This window comes from Taeniopygia guttata, chromosome 3, assembly GCF_048771995.1.
Source record: "Taeniopygia guttata chromosome 3, bTaeGut7.mat, whole genome shotgun sequence".
NCBI classification, from domain to species: Eukaryota; Metazoa; Chordata; class Aves; order Passeriformes; family Estrildidae; genus Taeniopygia; species Taeniopygia guttata.
Window position 1 is genome coordinate 51615307 of NC_133027.1, and position 21255 is coordinate 51636561.

Here is a 21255-nt window from a genome sequence, read left to right on the forward strand (position 1 = left end):
AAAATTACGCCATTGAAATAAAAGTGAGAAGTTATTAATTTACTACTTTATAAATGTGATGTAAAAAATCAACAAAAGATTATTCTGTTGAACTAGTCAAATATTTATAAATTCTGCCTCAGAATTTCATCAGAATCTGCAAGAAAAAAAGTAATTTCTTTCTCCATCAGTCTTAAAACTCCAGGAGGCATATAAAAGAAAAGGATACAAATTACCAGTCCCAACATTAAAAAATTGACACTATTGCTTGGAAAGAATCCGCCATAGTCCACTGTTTTAGCTACACTATATGTTTTATGAACTTCAGGTGTTTTAGAATTGAAAAATACCAGAAAATAATTTCAAAAGTAGTAAGATGATGGAGTTGACTTTCCTGTAACAGCTTGTTGAGTCTTGAAGTCAAGAATAGGTTGATTCTACTTCAGTTTATATTTGACTACCAAAGTGAGGTGAAGAAATAGCATTTTGTAGGGTAAACTTTGTTTTCAATCAACACATTCAGGCTACTTATCTTGTACATATCAAGACAATTTGTCTAAATTATGTTCTATACCATAATAAAGGATTTTAATGTGGAAAGAAATTTTCTGTAAAAAGTTTAGATGCTGTTTTTTAGAGGAAAGAACTGGTAATGTCCATCAAAAGCTTTCAACACTCTGCCTGTGATAAAGATGAAATAGAGTAAGAGGCTAGTTGGAGTAAAACTGACAAGTTACACAATAGGAAAGCATCAAAAAAAAAGATTGCTGAGTTACATAAATTACAGCATGGATCGAGTGAACTATGTGCCTTAATTTAATAAAAATCCTCAAGTTTTCAATGCAAGGAATAACATAAGTTTCAAAATCAACATTCTTTGATGAGAAACAGAATTTACTGTGATATAATTATGATTTTCAGTAATAATATATTTTATTTTCAAGACAATGTATGGCTTTGTGGCAATATTAATATATGAAACAGTGAGAAATACCCTAAAATTGGTGATTTAAGTACCGTCTATTCATGTTCTCCCTTCTGGTATTTTTCTGCCTTGGGTTACATTGTGACTGTATTTTTAAAATATCTCATAATAATAAAAGCATACAGTAGAAGCATACAAGAAGAAGGAAGAAAAATTCTTCCATTCTTTTTCCCTTGCATTCATTTTCCCTCCCACTTCCTCGCCCCCAGAAAAAAACAAATTTAGTCTTTTAGTCCATTCTTTGTTTCAGCTTGATCTGATCCTTCTCTAAGATATAGAAAGATAGTCCCATTTTTAAGGGTAAAGTGAATAACACAGCTAGGCTTTGGTTTTCCACTACGAGTCCTAACTCCTACAGTTTAAATATGCTTTCAGTTAAGCTGGAAGCCAAAGTTGAAGATTTGTATGCTACCTTTACCTAAATTGTGCCCATGTTATTTTAATTATTCAAATGTTGGAATTTGTTTCTCTGTGAACTTTTTAAAAACTGTGTTTGCAAGATCTGCTATCATTTCTCCATCTTAAGTATTTTTTTACGATACACAAGGATTTTCACACTGTATGTGACTTTCAGAACAATGAAAATAGAACTGATGATGACGAGAGACTGAAGCATCATCATTTACGAAGCAAGGCTGAGAGACATGGGTGTGTTCAGTCTTGAGAAGGCACAACTGAGAGGGGACCTCATCAGTATCTGTCAGTATCTGAAAAGAGAGCGTCAAGAGCAGGAACTCAGGCTCTTCTCAGTGGTGCCAAGCAACAGGACAAGAGGCAATGGGCAGAAACAGATGTACAAAAAAATCCACCTGAACATGACAAAGTCCTTCTTTACTGTGCAGGTGAACGAGCACTAGACCAGATTCCCCAGAGAGGCTGTGGAGTCTCCCCCACTGGAGATACTCAAGAACCCTCTGAACAAAATCCTGTGCCATGTGCTATAGGATTACCCTGCTTGAGTGGGGAGGTTGGACCAGAAGACCCACTGTGGTCCCTTCCCATCTTACCCATTCTGTGATAAGAGAAAGAATACACAGAACTGTTGGATCCAAACTCTTTCCTTCATGTAGAAAAAACACTGGACTAGCAATCAAACTGAAGTTAAAGTACAGAATATAAACTTCGTAACAAATCCATGTACACAGGTAAAAACTCCTGCCTGGCACTTTTCACTATGTTCTCTTGAGAATATTTCAATGTCACCTCACTACCTGAGGCAGGATTTCAGGATCCATGGGTAAGACACGATCTATGGGGCACAGGGGACCTGTAGGGCAGGATCTATGGGGCAGAAGGAATTGAACAAATAATTGCAATCTGCTATTTTTTTCTCTGTATCACCCACCTGACACAAACCAGTTTAACTAAAAAAATTAATAACAACACATCTCAGGAGTATTTTCTTTCAAAATATCCCAAACCAAGAGTGAAGGCAAGATCTGTGATGGTCAGTGGTTATCATGATATCGAGTGACTTTGACCATCAAGGACAATGAATGACAGGTGTACAAATGCATCAGTAGTTCCTACTTTAATCTTAAGCATGTAAGTCTCAAATTAAATTTCTGCTAGGTTCACATTCAGAAGGAAAATTTGCAAGTAGAACTTCATTTTTATAACATTTTCAAGTACTATTTAAATACTCAAAAATAATTAACTATAAGAACAACTACTACACAAGCTGAACCTTTCACAGTAAGATTTTTCCCAATCCAAAAGCAAATTTTACCTTTTTCCAGGCCTCTGCAATAGATTCATGCAAGCCATAAGGAATTAGCATCTCTAGGCCTTCACAAGTTTTGTACATTTGACGGCATACAAAAACAAAAGCTCCTTTAACAACTGGCATGAACTCAGATCCAGATAAAAGAGAAATGTCATCACGAAGAAGTTTCTTTGTGAACTGTACAAGTACATGAGCAGCTGTAGGACTAAAAATAAAATAATACATTTAAAATTTTGTTTCATAGTAAGCCTTGAAACAAATCCTCTGACTAAACTTATTTAAATTTTGTAGGGGGAAAGAAGCTATGGAAAAAGATTAAGACCCACTATGCAGAGACAAATTATGTCACAACTTGTAACACCAGTCAGAAGAAACTTACAGCAAGTGATGTCACCTTGGCAAATAGTTCTATGCAATGCAAAAATACATCCATTGCCTTCCATATAACCCATAGGACCATGAACTACACAGACTCTATGTTTTATAGGAGTCCAGTTGGGAAGACAATTCGGAGATTTCTCCACTTAGAAAACGTACATTCCAAACATTTTCATGACCTGCAGCTTAGCTATTTTCAAAGGCTCATATCAGTTTCACTGCTGTTACAAGTTTTAGCATCAGCTAACTATATTCCACCCACAGGAACACACTGTTCCTAAGTTAGGTACAGTGTTACACATAGCAGCTTCTTAAACAAGATCTGTCTCTACTAGGTTTACTGAAATATGAATGCTACATTAAATCTATTCTTTCAATAAATTTGGATAGTTTAAATACTTACTCTAAAATCAAACAAAATAAGTTGAAGAAGAGAGGCCTTTGGTCTGAAACGTAACACTACAAATATAATGGAACTATATTCAGAGAAAGGAAAGCTCTAACATGAATTAGAAAAAGAAGGAAAACATGAAAATCTCCCTTATCATTAGTATTTCTTTACACTGTCATTTCACCTGGTTCTACAGATAAAGATCTCTCTCATACATTCTATAAAACACTAAATTTATAATCAGATATTTTACTCAAACGAAACCAAAATGTATCACATTCTAGATAAATGAAAGATGAGCAAATGAGTCTCATAAGAACAATGTAATTCACTGAACTGCTCACTAATGCTATACATAAATGCACTATTACCCGTCTTTGGCATTTTTTTCATTTTTGACATAAAGAAGAAGAGAAAGACCATCTTCTGAAGCAGCAATCCTTGCCAAAATATCAGCTACATCAAGTAAAGTGGTTTCAAGGCAGTTTATATACACCTATTTGGAAGAGGGAAAAAAAAGGAAGCTTTAAGTTCAATGGTTTTGTGAACGCTGTTTTTTCAAGTCTGTCTTAGGTATGCAGAATTTGAAGGTCACCTTTCTGATGATTTCTTAATGTCTTAAACACAGTAAGTTAACAGCTTATGTTCAAATGTCATTACACAGAAATCTTCATCACAAAGGACACTAATTCCCAATATTTTCATAATCTTTATAAAAATGTTTACAAGGAAAAAAAACCAAAAAATAAAGAAGAAAAAAACCCCTTTATTTTCTCTAGTTATTGAGAACACTAACTTACAAGTTGCCAGCTGAATTAAAATATAAAAGTGGGTTGCCTTTCAAACAGAAGGTAGAGAAAATATTCATCCAGGAAATAGGCAAGTGACAACAGAAAAGAGCCAAAACCAATGAAAAAAAATTTTAAAGTGTGTTTTTTCCCAAGGAAACAGTCTCACTACAGCATAAGTTTTGCTACTACTCACAAGACTTCCATGTCAGACCAATCATAGTAATGGACTAAACGATTCAATGAACATTATAATAGTCAATGTATAAAATACCACAGAAGCTACCATATTAGGTGAGTAAATAAACCTTCTATATAGAAAATATGGGAAAAGTATAATATTCTATACATATAAAAATCATTTGGAAAATTATGACAAACCTCTGTGCCATTCAGCAAACTTTGAACAGGATGAAGCAGGGCATCTATCACTCTGTCTTTATATAAACACTCAGCAGCACATCCTGTTTGATCACAAAAAACCTGCAGAATCTCCATAACAAGACTTTCTGGAGAATAATTTTCTGGTGAACATAAGAAATATTTATTTATATTTTAACTTATACAAATATCTATATGATTTATGTAGTTGATTCTGAATTATTAAAGTCCTGATTCAACATAGAGGGAGGAAGAAAGGGAAAGTGTGGAAGGGAAGAGAAAAACTACACTAATAACACAAATAAAAATAGCAAAAGAAGTTATCGTACGCCTCATTGTAAGTAAACATATTAGCGTACAAGGAAAAAAAAGCATTTACCTGTATGTGCTGCCAAAGCTGTCTTTGGGTAACTTGGAGAGTAATAAATAAGTTGAACAAATAATACCAACACATCAGTTATGGATACAGTATCTATTAAGAAAACAAAAAAAAATTTAAAAAATAAAAGAAAGCTCTTTGTAAATTAAAGACTAAGTTTAATTTTCCAAATAAAAAAATGGATTTTGTAAATATATATAAAGAATGCTTTGCTGTATAGAGGAAATCAATTATGTACAAGTTATAAAGCAAAGGACATACATGTCCTTGTGACTCTACTAAGTATTTTATGATCAACTTATAAGACTTGATCTTGCTCTCAATTTAGCCAATTGAAATTTTACAATGTGTTTCACCGTAACAAACGGCAGCCAAAATTTGAAAATACTGGCTGTAGAAAAAAAGCATTACCTTACTATTAGATTAAGTGAAACAACTGGAAAAGAGATAAAGCATCACACAACTCTTTTTCAGTTCTGAAACAAAAATAACAAATGTAGCTAAATGCAAGATGGGGAAAATTGCTCCAAGTTTAATGTAGTTATGTTAATAAATCAGCAAATTTGTGAGGAAAGAGTTGCCATATATGAAGCTGAGAAGGACACTATTAAGAAGAGAAATGGCAAGATTGTTACATTTTATGGGAAAGAAATAAACAACCACCATCCCTGGATCTCTGCTGGGTGGGTGTTACTCAGGTAATGTATAAATGACAAAAGCACTTTATTAGTAGACATTTCTTACAAACAGCTGTTCTACACTGGATCTATCAAATCTTGATCCTCTAATCAGAGGGACAAAAGACAAGTCACAGAATGAGTAACCAGTAACGTCTGGAATTCTACAACAAAATAACAGAGACATTAAAGCAATGGAACACTACAATTGCCCTCACACACTTCTGCTTGTCAACCCTGCACCATATAGATTTCTCTGTCTTAAAGAACTTTTCCATCTCATATCTTGTATCCCTACTAACACCTCTGTTCCACAGCTATGAAACTTTCCTTCTACTTATATTTTATCTTAATTAACAAATTAAACTCAGAGCACTTCTTTTCAATTTGCATTTAGCTTGAAATACTGATTTTTTTCTTTCACACCTGAAAAACAATTTTGGCCCCTGCATGTCTCTCTCCCAACCAATTACATCAAATGGTTTGACTGAAGCTATTACTCACACCTAGAAAACCTGATTCACTTGCACACTGATCCAACCGTCTTTTGACACAAAATTAATGTATTAAAAGTAAAATACATAAGCAATCCATTCAACTACATTAATCAAAGAGTAAAGAACTGTGTGTAGATGCTCACATATAGATATACACACACACACACTACCTTTATGAAAGTTTCCAGGCTCAGAATTGGTGAACAAAGTATTGTTCTTCAATATCCACAATATTTCAGTGAAAATATATAAATATATACCAAGAATAGATACAGTTTTTCTGAGCAGGTTCCATTTTCCTCAACTCTCCCCCTACCTTTTTTATTTTTCAGCTGTACTGGAAAGATTTTCTGGCCTTCCTTATAGATCAACAATCTTCCTAAGAGGCACAGTGAATGAACAAAATAGATGTACTGTAATTCTGGTCCGGTGTAAGAAAAATTCTGAATATCACCTATAACAGTAAAGCAAAAAATTTAGAACTTTACTCTTGTAGTTTAGTTTACAGTACCTAGCTGCTTCCTGCAATACAAGCAGATCATTTTGGATATAAAGACAGCTTAAGTAATTAACTGCTGCTATTAGTTTTCTCTTAAAAGACAGTCATACAACATTTGGGGAACAGAATAGATAAAATGTCTCTGTCTTGAGGCAGCATGCTCAAAACCCTAAAGAATGTAGATGTATAAGCATATAATCTGAGACAAGCAAAGATACTCACTACAATGCTGCTGGGCAAAGTCAACGACTTTGGAATTTTTATTAACTGCTGCCTTGCAAAATTCAAAATAATCAAGACATTGCTGGACTGCTGCATTAATCTGTGGAATAAAACACGAAGTAATAAAGTACCTGATATTTCACAATAAACACATTCTCTCTTGTATCCAAGTACTGTCCCTTAACACAAAAACTTAAATATCCACTTAACTTCAGTGGCTTAATTTTTCAGTGCTTTGGATATATTAACCAAGGGCAGGCAAAATTTTATAAGGCTATTAAAATATATCACCATTATTATTACATTACCACACAACCAGTTCTATACACATAAAGACAGTCTATGAAAAACAATACAGAGAACATGGAAGTGTTTTGAGAAGTCAACAGCAATCTGTGGATGCCCTATTGTCATTACTACAGAAGATTTTAAATTTCCACATGTGAAAACCTTTGTCTTGAATACATTTACTAAACTGTAGGTTTGGTTGCTGGGTGCTGTCAGTGCTATTACTGTTCTTGGTGGTGTATCATTGTCAACAGAAATCCCAATTTAGCTCAGCATATTTATCGTATTTATCATGCACCATTTGTCATTTTTATGCTTTTTTGGAAATAATTCTAAATATGAAACATAAAAAATTAACAACTTACAATCCTAAGTAAACACCTGCAATAAAATATCCAAATTCCCCTTACAAAGAGCTGGCCATATACGCCATATACACTTCTTTGCATTTATTAATCCATTTAAGCAAAGAGAAATTTAAAAAAAAATCAAAAATTCAAAAGGCTCATCTAGCTGAAGAACATGGAATAGCACCAAAAAAAAAAAATAAAAATTGTCCAAAACACTATGTGCAAAAAAAGACTAAGTTGCAAGTAATCTTGCCTTGGTAATTCATAGAATCGTAGAATGGCCTGGGCTGAAAGGGACCTTGAAGATCATTTAGTTCCAAACAATGTAATGGAACAGGGACATAGGCAGGGACATCTGCACCCCCATTCAACCTGGCCTTGAACACTTCCAGGGGAGAGGCATCCACAACTTCTCTGGGCAATCTTTTCCAATGTCCTCCTAGTATCTAATGTAAATCTACCCTCTTTCAGCCATTACCCTGTGTTCCACCAATAAATTTTATTTACAGTCTATTATTGCATATATAATCAATAAAGTATATTAATAGAAGTACTTACCAAGGATTTATATTTATTTTCCAGAAGCCTAAATACCACTCTTCTGCTGTAATATGCATGCTTGAATGACAAAGAAGATGTAATGTCAAGTACAAAGAAATGTTCTGGGTTTTAATTAAAAAGTAGAAATTATCTCTGATTCTGTTCTAGTAGAGATCCCATATACAGTATATATTCAATGTATTGAACTCCAGCTCGAGTAAGCCAGTATTATACTCAACTGAGACTTTTGTTTGCAGTACATTAATGACAAAAAACCCTACATGATTAGAAAACGTGTAGTAGAATATGTAGTTAAAAAAGAAAACAAATAAGTACACTGAAATCCTAAACTATGCAATTTGAAATTGCCAAGTAAATCCTAAATTTATATATGGTAGGCTGGAAGAAGTTCTGATGCCCACTGACATCATGTCCATCTGATGAAGTTAGCAAGTTGTGTGTAATGTGTAATATATATGTATTCTTCCATACTCATCACTTCTTCCAAAAAAATACTTGCATCTTTTGATGGCTGTCAGTCAATTCCTACAAAGAGAGTCAATACACAAAGCACAGAAAATGCTCCTAAATTTCATGAAAACAAGTAACTGAACGGAAATTGAGGTGGAGAGTAATACTGAAAAGCAGTGCACATAAAAGTCTAAAAAAACCACTACACTTCCTTAATTGCAGTTCTCAATATAGGCTGTTATAGGACACAATAGGTCCATGATGTCAGAACCATAACTTTTCAAAATAAATATCTGACACGAACAAGTTATGTGTTGTTGGGTTGCAGGTTATTTGCTTACCGTCCACTTCTTAAACCACATTGCTTTGATATCTAGCAGAGCCAAGAAGTGCATTGGACTCAAGAAATCTGGAGAGGCAGGATGATTAGGCTTGTGTTTTAATGACAAAAGTGACAAGGTACTCTCCACTACTTCTTCCATGTACCTTATAACACAAATACGAAAATATGGACAGGAAAGAAAAATACCACTTAAGTCCTTCCACCAGTATTACCCAAGAACAATCTCCTCATAAACTCTTGTTCAGATAAATTATAAACACCAACAGCATTATCTTTAACTTGCTCTTGTGTGGGCATTGTTCGTAATACCACAAATAAAACTAATATGCATCTATATTCTCTTAAGTAATTACATCTTCTAAGTGTATTACACTTGCTACACTTGCATCCAAATTATTATTTGTTCAAAAGTACTTAGAACACTCCAAAAGCTAAGTAAGCAGCTTAATATGACTACTAAGCAAGTTCCTCATTTTACTTTTTCTACCCTCTACTTTTATTTCCCCTGTTGTCACTGACCAGCCACTGTGCATCCCATCATCAAGCCTTTGCTAAAATTACATGCATCCTGTTTTATGTCAAAAATTATTAAATTAAGAAACAGTTACAGGGTTTTGAACGTGACATACTTTTCTGGATGTCGAATCCAGGAAGATGGTGCTTCCTTTTGGTACTCATTTAAAAGGCGAACCTAAAAACATAAATTATTGAAATTAAAAAATAATTAATGCATAATGTTTCAGTACTGACAGAAAAGCTACAGAAAGTTCATTTATACCTTTTTAAGTAATCGATTTACATCTGTGTTAGATACATCCAGACCAGCTGAAATATGAAGAGAATATTCTCCACAAAGAAAGTACAACTCCAAGTGTCTTGCTAAAAAAAAAAAAAAGAGAGAAACCCAACAACAAAAAAACACTTTGCCTCCATGACAACAGTGACAAAACAGACTGTCCTATACAGTCTTCATTATAAAATTTAGTTTTTCAAAAAGTACATGACCCATGAAGTTTGAAATGTAATTAAATGCACATACCTAAACTTGTATAGACTTCTCTTGTCATATTAAATGGAGAAGAAGAAAAGGTTTTTGCATAGAACCTAAGAATTTTCTCCTAAGGGTGAAAAAAGCAATCAATGTATTAAGTAGTATTAAGTAGTCATTAAGTGTGTATCATAATTGCAAAATAATCAATATATAATTTATTCTTAATATACATATTATTAATCTAGACATCTGTGCAGATGTTAAGTATGTTTTATAAAAATATAGTTTCTGATCACAGACATCTCCAGTTCAAAGGAAATTTTATTCAAATACTTGAACTACAGTACCAGTGCAAAGCCTCACTGAGTTATAAAGCAGACCAAGGAACATTACTTTTCCATTAAGAATCAGTAACTTGTAATTACCACTGTTTTAAAAGAAATTAAAGAACTCAGGTGAAAGACAAATATATGACAGCAGCTGGGGCAACTTTCCTATTTATGTGGTAATCACTTTAAATTTTGAAGCAAACAAGTTTAATTGATATAATAAATAATCTAAAAGCCATTTAAGCATCTGTCATTTCTTTCCTCATCACTGCCTGCGTCATATTACTATGTATCATTTACTCATCATCATGGGGCATAAACTTGATTTGAACAGGAAATAATTAATGTGACCTATTTTACAGAGCAGCTTTGTCCATTCTTTTTACGTGCATTTCTGCTAAAAAAAATAAAAATGTCTTCATTGACATTAAAAGAAATGCAAATGACTACTTTGGTGTCCCAAAATCCTATTGAAGGCCTGTTGCAGTCCTTTAAACCAAAATTTACTGGAATCCTGTATTTCTGTTACTTCAAAAAATAGTTTATGTGATTCACAGACAAGTAATAAAATGTCTTGAACCCTGTTGGACTACTTATAATAGGTAAGAGGCGTAACTTCTTACACCTCTTTGGTAGCCCTTTCTTCGGATACAAATCTGATAATTAGATACAAAACATTCCCTTACACTGAATGTTGCATCAGGATCTGCCAGAGAGATTGTCAGATGCTCCCTCAGACTTGGCCAGCTCTCAGAGCTTAGGATATCAGAGGCAGGGGCCAAGCACAGCGTCTGCAAAGCTTCTTGGCGAACCTGGAGCAGTCAAAAAGATAAACACCAAAAATCCATTCACAGTAGCCTCTGAAATACGTAATTTACAAGTCAGAGGGAGGGAGGACAGGAAGGAACAGAACCTGGCTGTAGAACAGATAAGGAATAACAAATACTTATCTCCTGCTATATTTTTTATGGCTATTTAGACAAAACACTACATTACTGAATGGGGAAAATATGTGCATTCGAATAAGTAATAAAACCATTTTAAATGGGTTTTCAATACTGGATGCAAGATTTATATTCCATTTTCTGCCTGTAATCAAATATTTTGAAACTAGGGAATATAGCTCTCTAAAGCTCTCAGCTAGGAGAAGCAGATACAGTCATTAGACATTGTGTTATACTGCTGAATTTTCATCAGCATTCTAAGTAATTTCAAGTAACTTTTTTTTCAATTCATAGACAACTGTTACCTCTAGCAATTTATTTCATCTTACTGAAAGAAACAGGACGATATTTTAATATTTAATTAATATTTAATTAAGGACATTAATTTTATTAATTAATAGCATTAATGTCCTTAAATTAAGGACAATTTAATAACATCAGACTTTTTACCTGGTTTTCTAATAGAAAAATGGTTAGCACCATCTTCTACCTACTATGTCTGTTCCATGCCGGCCAGACAAGCCCTAACAAGTCTTATCAAGACAGCACACTCAAACTGGTATTTCTCCAACCTTCAAAAATACCAGCAGCTGATGCTGGTTGTTGGTTAGAGACACAAATTAGTACTGCCACTGACACAACAACAAACCTAACTTGGATTTATATTTTCCATTTGGCAGCAGGTTGTTGGCAGGCATCTCTCTCTTCTGACAGGGGTAATTCAAAAGGCAACACAAAAGTTACCAAGAAGGGCAAGGGACACGAATACACGATAAATAATGTTCAGTAACTTTATTTATCATGGAACAACTTTTTTTTTTTGAACTAAAAATACCAATCTATAGTACACAGATCTCTTAAAAAAATATATACTTGTTGCAATACTAGTTTTTGAACCAGATGGTTACAAACAATGAAATATTGCACTGCAGAGTAGTTTCTGCATTGAAGGCAAGATAGATGAACCAACAAAGACAAGTTTCCAGTTAGGTACATAGGAACTCTTATGTACATACAGGCTACTCTACAATATGCCATAAACATTCATTTGTATAAACATTTCATTTCTGTTTTTAAACTTACTTCCTTGGGCTGACTAGGGTCAAGCTTTTCTGCGAGCAGCTGCAATTCTTCTTGACTCATGAATGCATAACTCTGTAATACACATTATAAAATGATCATTAGTATATTTCATTAAACCGAACAGCAGAAGATTAAAATCATCAGTCTTTCTGATACCTAATTAACATTTAATAATTAGGACTTCAACATTTATACTAATTTTACTGTAAAGTCAACAATCCAAATATCTTCTGCTGTTTGCCCAAAGTTAAGCTTGCAATAATCACTATGGCATATTTTGTTTGCTTTACGTCAAAGTTTTCTGTATCTTCAAAAGATCCCTTATAATAATTTATTCAGCAAGAAATCTAGCTAAGTACAGTATTCTGGAAATGAACTGTATGTTATTTGGCTTCTAAAGTAAAATCACAAAAGTTAGATGATGTACTGATTTTATCTTTATCTTTCCACACCACACTTGGATAGGTACTTTGGAGCATATGGGCATCCTATCTAGCATAGATGCCTAAAGTAGCTAGTATAAGCTTAGTACTGAAAACTGAAAGAAAAGCAAATAATTTGGGTTTAAGATATAACAAAGATGGCAGAAATTGATCTTTCTCCAGGGCCATTCCACTGTCAGAGACTTAACAATTTTGCAGTATCATGCTTATTTCATAACAGAGAGAGAAAACCCATTGTACTTGGTTGAAGGAGGAGTCACTGTCAGAACAGTTGTCTGTGTAATAGCCACTCTGACGTTCTTTCTTCGCTTTACTAGCCAGCTCCTTATCATGCATCCGATCTTCTTCAAGCTTGTTAATCAAAGATTCTACCACAACCATCATGACGTTCTTCAAGGCATGTATCATTTCTCTGTATCTTCAAAGTAAAGATGATTTTAATATATAAGAACATAAACATCACTATGTAAAAAAAAGAAATCGCTACATCATGAATAACTGAATATGACATAATGCTAATTGGACTTGAACTCATTGAATTTACAGAAATTAATTAATACCAAATCCAAACTGAGCAAGGAAGCATATATGTACCTTACATGTTTCAGTTAATGATGTTTTAAAATCACAACAAAACTCCTTTTTTTCTCTTCCAGAACCATTCAATGAAATATCACTATCATAATTCTATTTTGGGATGTTCTTAAGAAAGAACAACGTTAGTTCACCAAAAAGGAGAATCTGTCCCTGAGAAAACAGGCCAGTTCTCATCCTTGTTACTTTTTGTTTCTTGTAGTTCAACATCCAATTTTTCTTTTGCTATAAACCTGGAGCAGAACCAGTAGAACTGAACATATCATCCTGATTCAAGATCTTGAGTACAGGTCATGCACAAAAATTAATTTTCTTTCAACAAAACACAGGTTTTTCTGATTTCCATAAACTGAAAAATAATATCCACAGGGAAGCAATTAAAATAAAAATACTTCAGAAAAGCATCCTATTGTAAAGCATTGATGTATTATTTCAAATTCTTTTTTATTATTTTTATTTATTTTTAATGCTACAGTTATTGATTTTAAAGTTATTAAACATACAGAATATTACATTGTGCTTTAATATCATCCTACATATCACATTAAAAATATAAGACACATATTTAGTTCATTGTAGTTTCTTCTACCAATCTTAATATGCACAAAACCCTAAGGTCCCGATCCTTGAAAAAAAATTTTACGAAGAGCATAATCTAAAAAATGGTCATCCTAACATCTATTTTCCTATTTTCTTATTTTGCAACACATAAAAATGACCACCGATGCTAAAATCTTCACATATTTTCTACCTATTTTTTTTTATGCAATTGTTCTCAACCTTAATTCCAGGGTGAGACAAAGCACGAAAAATTGCAAAGTAGGGTGGCAATAGCTGAATTTCTTAGCACTAATTTAGGTTACAGGTTCAAAATGGTTATTGGTTCCGATCTTATTTTTGCAGAACACATTATGGAAAAGCAAAAGGAAGACAAAGAAGATACAGAGGTGTGAATTACAGGTATATACTCACTCTTTCGATTCACGGGCCTTCTTAGTAACATGTTGGACAAGTGTGCCATAGCCAGATATTTCACCCTGACTTTGAGCAGAGGTACATTTTTCTGTTTCTTCTTCAATCACAGGTCCCACAGTATTTTTTATGTATTGTCTAAGGTATTTCACAAACTCATAGCTGCAAGAAATATTCAAAATTAAAATGTTGTATCTCTTTGAATTCAACATGAAGCATTTTCGACATTATAACCACAACCATATCTTCTCTCCCACTAGATTTGTTACCCTGAGGTAAGAGTTTATGACTTGCATAGAAATAAGCTTCAGGAGTGTAAAATAACACATTACAATTTGATTTTCTTCAGTATGGTCAGTATCAGCATACTGTAGGGAGAAACAATACCAAACAGAAGAAATAAAACAATAGCTAGTTTACCAAATGCACATTTTCACTTTGTGCTGCTTCTAAACATAAAAATCCACTCATAAAAAAGGTAAAAGTTTTATAGACAAAAAACAGAGTATCAAGAAATTTCAAATTCCAGAAGAAATATTCCTTGTAGCATAAACTGTCTGGTAATAGTACTTATGCATTATACAAACAAAATGAGGAAATACAGCGAAAATACAGTTTATAAATTAGAGCATATGAGGACACCTATGGCCTATGAAATTCTATGTGTCATAACAATGCACAGATCTCAGTCAAACTGATAAAATAGCCATCTGTGATTACACAACCATATCAAATTCAAGGATTCACCACTTTGCAGTCTTATGATCAGATACCCACAGACACTTGCTAACAAAATAGAATAACCAGAGGGAGCTCTCAAACTAAAGACTCTCCCCGGGTACTCCAAATTCATATTAGCTATAGAAATTGCTAGAATAGTGCTCAGAATAAATAAACTTTTCTTTTTGGGTAGTTTTGTGATTTGTAAAAAGGGCAAGGCAAACAGCAACATACAAAAAAGTAATCGTATAGTAACAATATACACGTAATATTATATTCATTGATTCAAAAGTAGATGTGCAACTACTTCATGTTAACTTGTTTGAGCCCAGGACATCCCTCTAGCTGCCCTGGCTGTCTCGAGACCTTGCCAGGGGTCTCAGAGACCCTGGCATGAAGTCAAAAACATCTGTGGCTTCAATTTTAGACAGCTTTTTCCATAGGCAATTTTGTATGAGGATTTACAAGCCACAAGTGTTTTAGTAGTGTGATATTTAAACTAACACAGGGTGGAAAAGTTAAATTTTGGGATTTTTAGAATATAATGCAGGAGGTACAAGATGGAGGAATTTGGGCATCTCCTAGCCTTCTTCTCCTTTGTCTTGTCCTCCATGTCTTGATGCGATGGCAACACTCTTCTATTGGTTTAAGGCAGAGATTCACAGTGTATCATGGGTGATTGGAATTGGTAATAAATTGTAAACATAGTACACGAGTATATAAGGTGGGAGCCGCCCGAGGCTCGGGGGCAGATGGTCATAGCTTCCTTTCTGGATGGAGCTTGGCAGGTCAGAGAAAGAATGTTATAGATAAGGAGAAATAAACAACCTTGAAAATGCAATTGGACACATTCCAGGCTCCTTCTTTGGCTGCGCTGGGCTAGGGAGAAAAGACTCTTTACAAACTCAGGGTCACCCTGACCCACAGAAAATCAAGAAATCAACAGTAACTTGGATTAAAAAACCCAAAAAACAAACAACAAAGCATACAAAATTGTATTATGATAAATACTTCCTCACTGGATTGCCTACCTCAGGTTCCATCAGGTATATCAGTATTTTTTTTTTCCCTACATTTCCATTCTTGTTCTCAGTGAAGGTAATAGAAATACATCTCAAGAAAGATGCAAAATATGTTTATTTTGGTTTTCATTTGTGAAATTGCACACAACTCTCCACTGCATGAAAGCTTTCATAGAATGGCCTCCCCTCTGTTTTACAAGGGCAACACTTCCAGGGTATATGTTTTTGCAGTGACTCCTTCACTCTGAAATATACAGTAGCCACATCACTGTTCACACCACTGCTTTAATGTCAGAGGTTCTAGTCTTCCTCTTCTGCATTATTCTTCCACCTTATAATGTTTTGTAACGATTATGCATTTCAGCAATTGCAATACTACTTCTTCACAAGCAGAATCAGTTCAGACTGACGTGAAAGAACTTATAAAGGAACCCACTCGGGTGTTAAAAATACCTCTAAATGTAACAGAAAACATGCTACTTATGCAGTTTAAAATCCTGTTGCCTACCGGTGCACAGAAGTTTCGTACTTGATTCAATTTTCCTTTTTATTAGTTTTCTAAGGGTCCTGATTTTCTGTCTTTTCTACATCCAAGTGGGAACAAAGGGTAAAGTAAGGTCTCAAAATCTGGTAAAATTACTGCATCAAAATAAGCATGAGGTAAAAACAGTACTGCTCAAAATGGTGAGCTGAACTAGAGCACTGGACAGTCTAAAAGCACACACTACTGATAACAGAGCTTGCACTCTGGATGGATAGGTTAAGGAGAAAGTTTTTTATTGGTCTCAGTTATAAATGACCATATGACCTCTCTGAAAACCAGTCTCTACTGCCATGGGTCGCAAACAAGACAAGAATACCTCCCAGCACCAGGTAGTAATCCTCACGTTCTGAATTTAAAGATCACTTGATTCTCCATTAAATGTAAATTAAAAGTGTTCTCATGAAAAGAAAGTATCTTTAGGATCACAGATTTTCTAACATACAAGAAAGAGTAATGGATGTCAAGGTTTCACTGCTGTAAAAGCAAAAGCTATATAGGCATTGCTTCAACCACTTACAGACCTTACTCCATGACCCTGGGTATCCTATTAGGCTCTCAGAAAAAAATGACAGAAATATATTCAAATTTTTTTTGTCTGAGCTTTATTGTATATATCTTCTCTAAATATTTTTCTTTCAGAATTACATGTCTTGTAACTTTGATATGTGTACAAACAAATTATTTTGCTCTCATGCTTGTCACCCAGCAACCTACAACTCAAAATTCTCAAGTGTACAAGCAACAGTGTAATTCAATACATTTGTAACAAAAACTAAACCTGAGCTAAAATGCTTTTCAAAGAATCCCCAGAACACATGCAAGTGTCAAGATTTTAAAATTACAGTGAAATTTTAGATAAACCCCAGTTCTATTTCACATACTTACTTTTACCTAATTCCTACGACTGACAAAGGAATGCTAATACCTAGGTCAACTTAAGAGAATGTAAATAGTGCCACTTCTGAAAAAACTGATAGGGAACCAGCCTTCTCAGAAGTCAGGTCACAGACGTGTTTCTTATTAAAATTTCCTCAGGTTATTTCAGCCTGATATTGTCTTGCTTGTCATAAACTATGTACTAAAAATCTCCCATGTAGTAAAAAAATAATCAAGTTATAGCATCATGGAAATGAAAGAGGAATGTGGGATCTGGAAATCTAGATTGCATGTGAGGTCACACTGTCAAATCTGATTTAACAGAAGTGTGATCGGGATACATTTCTGTTTTACTTAAAACATAAATCATTAAAAGAATGATGGGAATAGATAGATAAGATAGACATGTTCAGCAATATAGGCTAGAGAGAACGATCACATATTGAAGCCAAATGGTCCTCTAAAAAAGTACTCAATTTTGTAAAAAAAGAGTATGTTGTCTAACAGGTATCAAATATACCAAGAGTCTTTAGTGACTACTTCTTCTAGCTCCTTTTCACATGGGCATTTAGAACATTACGTGTGCACATGCATCAGAGCTTTGTAAATTCCTCTCTCACAAACAGCTCATGAATTACTACTACGGCAAAAATATATTAGCAAGAGTGGATGGGAAAAAAGGAAATCAAGAAAATGGCAACTATAATTTTATTATTTGAATTAGCATCATCTGAAAGTTGATTAGTGACAGGAATATCTATATATGTATAAATACACACACATTCATAAAACAAGATAAAGTAGACATTTCCCAGGAACAGTACAGTTTAAGACATACCAACTTCTTCAAAAGACTAAAAATAGCCAAAAATATTTTTACTTGTGAAAATTCTCATCTGTTTCCTCCAAATGCAAGAGAATTTCCTCTGCACATTCTACTGATGGGGCTCCAGTGATTTTTTCCTTCACACTCTGCAGCAACTGTCTAAGCATAGACTGTAATAGAGCTTCATCTTCACTGGTAAAGTGAGACATCTGTAGAAAACAAATAGAAGAATAAGAAACTCTCATAGTTTTGTTTTTACTAAAGATGCTAAGAAAAGCACAAATCCCTTAAATTGCCACTTTTTACCATTATCAACAGGATTTTCTATCAAAAGACAAAATCATAGGAAATATTTGATAGCGCTTATCTTAAGGCAAACTGAAAATAAAACTATCAAATCAATTTCACTAAAACTCCTGATATTGTAGCATAATATTCTTAAAGGAGGTATTATAGTAAGAAAAGCTTGAACATTCCTATTTGTACTTGCCCATGACAGAGGCACAAGACCACAAGGTAAGCTAAAAAAATAAAAAGAAGGGAAGGTTTAACAGATGTAATGACTGTATATTGATAAGAAAGCTTTATAAATAGTCTCTCACCTCCTTCTCATCCACTATTACTACCCAGTTCTGACTTTAGAATCCCTCCACTCAGAGGTATTGCTGTGCCCATGACTGAAAGTGCTGTCAGCTTTTGCACGGGCCAGGTGGAATTACCATAATAGTTTAATTGCCCTGTGCTAATCAACAGCAGCGACCTGACAGAGTCCTGTCAAATTAAATGGAAACTGCTGGGAAAAACTGGGAGGAGGAGAAGAAACAGTGAGAAACTGGAAACATCTGCCAAGTCCAGAAGAAAGACAATCAGTTAAATTTTCAAGAGCTGCAAAAAAATGTACAAGCTCATTTTTGATCTTGATTAATCAGTGTCTTAAAATCTTTATATGCCATGGAAGACTTTCAAACCTCAGTGGCAGTTTTAGCTTATATATTTCTAGCCTATGTAAGGAAAAATTACTTATAGATATTTGACTTTTCTGAATTAAAAATTAAAGACTCTCTAAACACCTGTGAATAAACAATATACACCTGGAAGATATATATGCCTGGAAGAGACAATATAGCAAATTACTGTTTAAGAATCAAATAGTATCAACCAGAGGAAAAAAAAAAAAGTGCCATATAGCACCAGCCGGAAGAGTTGTCTGTTATGGAAGGTAATAGTTCATCAAGGTAATACTCTTCTGTGGTAAGTAGCACAGTTGCTGAACATTTTACTTTGATCTATCATTATTCAATATTAACTCAATCATCTTACCAGAAATTTCATTAAACTAAACTTAGAGCAAACAAACAAACCACCCAAAATCCCTTGCAATAATCTTGAATCACTGATTTGCAGCCCTCTTTTTCTTATAGAATCTCAAGATACTCAAAGTCAATGCACTTTTCGGTCTATATAAACATTAGACAATATCCTAAACACCTGGGGGAAAAAAAAAATCACCAAGTATTTTGGTATAACTAGGAATTAGAAGTGAAAGGTATTCAGATGCTCGCTGGCAGTCAGTGCAAAGCCCTGCTCAGGTTATTCATAGAGAGAAATCATGAGACTATCGCAGCTTCACCTCCAGTTTGCCTGGAGAAGTCTTACTGACTTACGTAATCACTAACAAAGATACATATCTTACATTTCATTTGTAAAGGTTTGCGGTTTGCTGTGCTTGCTTGCTTGGTGGTTGTTGCTTTGGGGGTTATTTCCCAGCAGGCAGAGCCCCCATTCGGTTTCCAGGCAACACTTAAACAGTCGTTTGCTCTCTAAATTACAACTTTACCCAAAGCCCAGTTTGGGCAGTCTTTTCAAGGTCCCGGCACTATCGCAAATGTAAATCCTGCCCCACAACTCAGGCAACGATTCAGAAGCGGCCTGTTGCTGCCAGCACTTATCCTTACGCAAACCTTCGCCTGGGCAGGGAGGCAATTTTAGCAACAAGCCGAGGAGAGCAGCTCCCAGAAGGCGAGCCCTGCGAGAATCCCTGCCCCTGCTGGCGCTTTGCCGCCCGTTCTTCGGCTGGGCGGCAACCGGGACTCCTGGGACAGCCCCCGCCCCAGGAGAGCAGCCGGTCCGTCCCCAAGCGTCGGCAGAGGCTACTCCTGCCCAGGTGCTTCCCTCAGCGCAGACAGCGCGGGTGAGCTCTACCCGGGCACCTCGGACGCGCTCGCCCCACGCAGCCGCTCAGCCCCGTCCCGCTGCCCCCGGCCCGGGATGCCGCATACCCGGTCCCTGCCCTCGGTCCCTGTCCGCACCCCCGCCGCCCGGCCCGCCGCCCTTCACCTGGGGCGGCCGCGGCCCTTGGCAACCGCGCCGCCGCCGCCAGCGAGTCTCGCCGGGCACTGGAAGCATCGCGAGAAGCCGCGCGGGATGGCGGTGCAGCGGTGGGGCCGCTGTGAGGGCCCCGGCCGGGGAGAGCGGCTCCGCCGGCAGCCGCGACTTGTTTGCCCACACAGCAACCCCGGCACAGCTCGGGAGCGCTCAGCGCTTCCCGGCTTCAGGCTCCCCGCTGTTCAGCCCGGCCTGGTGGCCCCCAGGTTTGCCACTGAAATCCAAGCAATACAGTCATGCTGTTATTCCCAGCTTACATCAGCGGGGGAGCTGTTTGTCTCAATAAATAAAATAATGAAAGGCAAGGAGTTTTTCAGTCCTCTTTGACTCTCCATTCCCTCCTGTGATGAAGGAGATACTAAAAAAATAGCAAATAGTATCTTTTTCGCTCCAACAAATAAATGCAAAACACAAAAACAGCAAAAGCAGTTTGATATGAAATAATTTCTATTAGGTCAGCTACAATAAACCAGAATTTGCTTACCATAAACACTCATAATGATTTTTTCAAGGTGTTGCATAGTGCATTATTATCCTTGCCTCCTACATTTTTCTAATGATTCTGATGTTAGGTGATGCTAATCATCCATGATGATCTTTCCTTTAAATGTGAATCTTCCATGTAATGCTAA

At 35.5% G+C, this 21255-nt stretch overlaps 1 protein-coding gene across 5 annotated transcripts in view; it reads right to left on the bottom strand.

The window, feature by feature from the left end:
* Nucleotides 1-20970, bottom strand: part of TBC1D32 (TBC1 domain family member 32) — a 70741-nt gene extending 49771 nt beyond the window's left edge. Inside the window, exons 1-17 of one of the 5 annotated variants that reach the window (XM_030267802.4) lie at nucleotides 20576-20970; nucleotides 18293-18447; nucleotides 14251-14412; nucleotides 12925-13102; nucleotides 12242-12313; nucleotides 10901-11026; nucleotides 9934-10012; nucleotides 9673-9773; nucleotides 9524-9585; nucleotides 8893-9037; nucleotides 8099-8158; nucleotides 6903-7002; nucleotides 6498-6635; nucleotides 5008-5100; nucleotides 4629-4771; nucleotides 3831-3955; nucleotides 2694-2895 (exon numbers count right to left, since the gene is read on the bottom strand). In XM_030267802.4, coding sequence (XP_030123662.4) covers nucleotides 2694-2895; nucleotides 3831-3955; nucleotides 4629-4771; nucleotides 5008-5100; nucleotides 6498-6635; nucleotides 6903-7002; nucleotides 8099-8158; nucleotides 8893-9037; nucleotides 9524-9585; nucleotides 9673-9773; nucleotides 9934-10012; nucleotides 10901-11026; nucleotides 12242-12313; nucleotides 12925-13102; nucleotides 14251-14412; nucleotides 18293-18447; nucleotides 20576-20644 — 2010 coding nt within the window. In that variant the 5' untranslated portion in view covers nucleotides 20645-20970. The other 4 variants (XM_030267801.4, XM_012572763.5, XM_072926816.1 and 1 more) reach the window with 4 other exon arrangements.
* Between the last annotated feature and the right edge of the window lie 285 nt (nucleotides 20971-21255).